Source organism: Dasypus novemcinctus, chromosome Y (assembly GCF_030445035.2).
Source record: "Dasypus novemcinctus isolate mDasNov1 chromosome Y, mDasNov1.1.hap2, whole genome shotgun sequence".
NCBI lineage: Eukaryota > Metazoa > Chordata > Mammalia > Cingulata > Dasypodidae > Dasypus > Dasypus novemcinctus.
In genome coordinates this window covers 29880269-29883926 of record NC_092216.1, presented here as the reverse complement: position 1 = coordinate 29883926, position 3658 = coordinate 29880269, and the positions used below count along the sequence as shown (strand labels likewise).

Below are 3658 nucleotides of genomic sequence, written 5' to 3'. Positions count from 1 at the left end.
TCCAGGAAGTCACGGACCTGTGAGTAAGTCCACACACCGTGATGAAGGAGCCCCTCTATCATGCACGTTCATAATCGGATGGGATCGAGATTAAGACCCACCTTCCTCTAGGTTGGGAAAGGCTTTTTTTCCCCTCTTGCCATCCTCCCTGCGTAGGGGCGAAGGTGTTTCAGGTAGGCGGCCTAGCGCCCCCAAAATGAAACTTAGGGGCAGAACAGGGCGCCTTTCCGGGCACCGGTGCTCGGCTGCCAGGGCGCAGTTTTCCCGGCTCCGCTTAGGTTTTGTGGGCGGGATAATCGCTGCGGGCAGCCAGATCCTGTATGGCGGGGTCTGCCTCCATGGCTTAGGAAATTCCGCCCCAGAACCAGCCGGGGTCCCCGCGCGGGCCCTGACCTGACCTTCACTGAGCGCCACGCACGTTCCCCACCAGCCTGCTGGAGGTGAGCAGCGCCCTGCAGACTCGCTCCCTCGAAGGCTGGGCTGCGGGTTGCAGGCGCAGGCTTTGCTCCAGCCCAGTGTGAGGGCGGGGCAGGAGCGGGGAAGGGCAGGAGCGGGAGGGGCCAGGGCTCTGCGCCGCCGGAGGGGTGGGGGGGGGGGGAGCGGCGTGGGGCGTGGAAAGCGCGGCTTTCCCCGTCACTGGCCGTCGTGCCGTCACCAAACGCTGCGCATGCGCCCAGGACGTCTCCAACGCCACAGGCTGCCGGGGCCCACCCGCGTAGCTAGGGGGCGCTGCTGTACCCGCGGGCGTGGCCTGGGGAGAGCGTGTGCGGGGTCTTTCCCTGCACCGGCCCGGGCCACATGGCGAGTGAAGCGGGTCCTGGCGAAGGCCCGGCTCCCCAGGCACGCTCAGAACACCTCGTTGGCCTGGCAAGCGGCCCTCTGGTAGGAGAGTCGCTGGGGCCTGCCGGCGAGCGGTCCCCACAGAGCTGCAGGGCAGGGCCGGAGGCACAGGCCCCAGCTGGAGGGAAGGAGTCGGGGGAGGCCCCGGTATGTGGGGAGGTAGCCTTCCAGGCAACCGAGATCCGGGGAAAGAAAGACGAGGCAGAGGTGGGGAAGGATGTGGTAGTGGAGAATATACTGGAGGTGGCGGTTATAGTAGTAGAGGAGGAGCGAGAGGAGAAACTAGCGGAGAGGCGGAAGCAAAACAGGCAGGCACGGCCAGAACGTGGACCCACCAGTACCCGACCCTCCTTGGAGCAGCTGTTAGCCCTTCAGTTAGATCTGGAGCCAGTGAATGCCGAAGCCAGCAGGGCCTTCTTTCGGCTGAAGCGTACCCTGTGGCAGAGGCGCAAAAAACACATGGACAACAGAAAAGCCGTCATCCAGGGTATTCCTGGTTTCTGGGTCAAAGCCGTATCCTTCCTATTGCTCACACGTGGTGGCCTCCATGGGGTTCACCTAGGGAAATGGTGGTTAGAGAGGGCACTGCCAGTTGGCGAGGGGTTACTCACAGCTGGGGTGGGTACAGTTGGGAACCAACGGGCCCAGGGATGAGACAACGGCCTTTCTTGAACCACACTCACGCAAATCCTAGGCAAAGGGTGCCTGAATCCTTTGGGCTTATGCGTAATGTGGGAAAACTTCGTGGGTGTTTACGTATGTGTGGAGATCTGTATGCAGCATTAAAAACAGCATAAAGAAACTTTCACACACAGCAGGTACGTGTAGCACACTTTTTCGTGGAAAATAACCGACCGGATGTTGTACAAACTGCCATCCTGTTACGTACGTGCTGTGTTGTCATTGCCACTATTTCCTTGCCAAACACCACATTTTCCAAACAGTGATTTCCTTTGCACTACAGCTGCTGTCCCTTGCTTGGCACCATCTTCACTGCATGCGCTGTTCCTCCAAATATATATGCCATCTCCTTGTACTGTGTGATGCCAGCAGAGCTCCAAACAGAGCCATGTAGCTCATGTTAAACCAGAAGACATTTTTCAGGCCATAGCCTTATGTGAACATCCCCATGTCCTCACTGAGAGCCCAGAGAACACACATCCAGACCCAAGAAGTATCAGGGCAGAAGAGACAGGAGGGCACATAGGAGAGAGAGGGATCAAGAGCTCCTTAGAAACAAACAGTCCATATGTGAGTACAGACAGCCACAGAAAACCGAGATGACCATAGAGCCTAAGCAACCTCTCATGAAGGATGGCAATTGAGAGAGAGCTCTACAATGGCAGATTATCTGATAGATGGCCTGCCTTATGTTGGTTGCATGCCAGATATGCTTTGCCTGCTTTTAACCCTTTCATTCCTAGCTTTGAAGACTCCTTGACTCAATGCAGATTCTGAACCATCCCCAGATATCAGCCATGATCACTGACCAAGATGAAGACATGCTTAACTACATGACCAATCTGGAGGTGAGGCAGGGAAGACTGAGGTGCTAGAGCTGGGTGGGGGCCGGCAAGGGGAAATAATTCATCCATGGAAACAGGCAGGGGTCTTCTAGGAAGAGATTGTACATGTCTACTCCATGTCGTCATGGCAGGTGGAGAACAGCCAAGCCAAGAACCACTGCAAGATCACATTTTTCTTTAGGAGAAACCCGTATTTCCAGAATGAAGTAATCATTAAGGAGTGTGACATTAACATCACTGGTAAGAGATGGCTTTCCAGGTGGATCATGGCAGATGGTAGGGGTGGGCCTTAAACCGAAAGGATCCAGTTCCTGGATGTCATTTTCCTCTTTCTACAGGATATAGGGCCTCTCATTCCACTCCAGTCCAGTGGTTCCGGGATTATGGATGCCAGGCCTCCCGTCGCAGGCATCACAATGATAACCTTAACTTCTTCAACTGGTTCTCCGACCACAACTTTGCAGTGTATAACAGAATTGCTGAGGTGGGGCAAACTCTGGGAATCATCAGAAGTGGCCTTTGTTGGCCTGCCCCTAGCTGCTTGGGGAATGAAGTTCTTACCCTGGCCTAACCCTACCTGTTTCCTCTATCAGATCATCAATGAGGACCTGTGGCCCAATCCCCTGCAGTACTACCCAAGGGAGGAAGGGACCAGCACAGAGAATGGAGAGGATAATGGGCAGGGGGGACTGAAATGCAGTGGTCACTTGCTGGGAAATTCATTTCTGTGGTGGAGGAACTGAGGTTAAGAGTAAGACTTTATGCACCCCAAGTCAGGCAGGGAGTCATTGTGAGACAGGAACATTGGAGAACTGTTTCAAAACAGGTTCTGGATGGGGAAGTTTAAGCCTAATAAAGGCGCATGACCAGCCCAGGCCACTCAAATGGATGGAAGGCTGAATCATTAGCTCCATTTCCCTGAAACATCATTCCATGGTTTTCATTTCCACAGTCAAACTCCTACATTAAGGTTTGGCTCACCCTAAGGCTTTATAACCACCTTCTCCAAAAATGACTACGCATCTCTATGGAATTACTCACTAGAGTGTTCCATCACTTTTCTGTTCATATAATCAGTCTTTTAATTGTCATGTCTATCTCCTTACCCCTCCCACAGCAATACAGATAATATAGGCATGCAGGGATTATATAGAATCATTTTATGAACTCATGGGGGAGAAAGTTTAAGAAATCACAAGTGATGAAGGAATATTCTCCAGTATAGGACCTGTAGGAATTAATTTAATATTTTAATATTGCCCAGAAAAAATACAGGTTTCAATGTTTATATA

General features: G+C 53.1%; 1 protein-coding gene across 1 annotated transcript; it reads left to right on the top strand.

Annotated features, from left to right (window-relative positions):
- The first annotated feature begins 682 nt into the window (after window positions 1–682).
- On the top strand, window positions 683–3059 carry LOC139438312 (testis-specific Y-encoded protein 2-like). The gene is made up of 5 exons (XM_071213417.1): window positions 683–1353; window positions 2292–2369; window positions 2498–2606; window positions 2705–2850; window positions 2949–3059. Exons 1-5 carry the CDS (start codon window positions 799–801, stop codon window positions 3057–3059), a joined length of 999 nt encoding a protein of 332 aa, XP_071069518.1. The 5' UTR covers window positions 683–798.
- The last annotated feature ends 599 nt before the right edge of the window (window positions 3060–3658 follow it).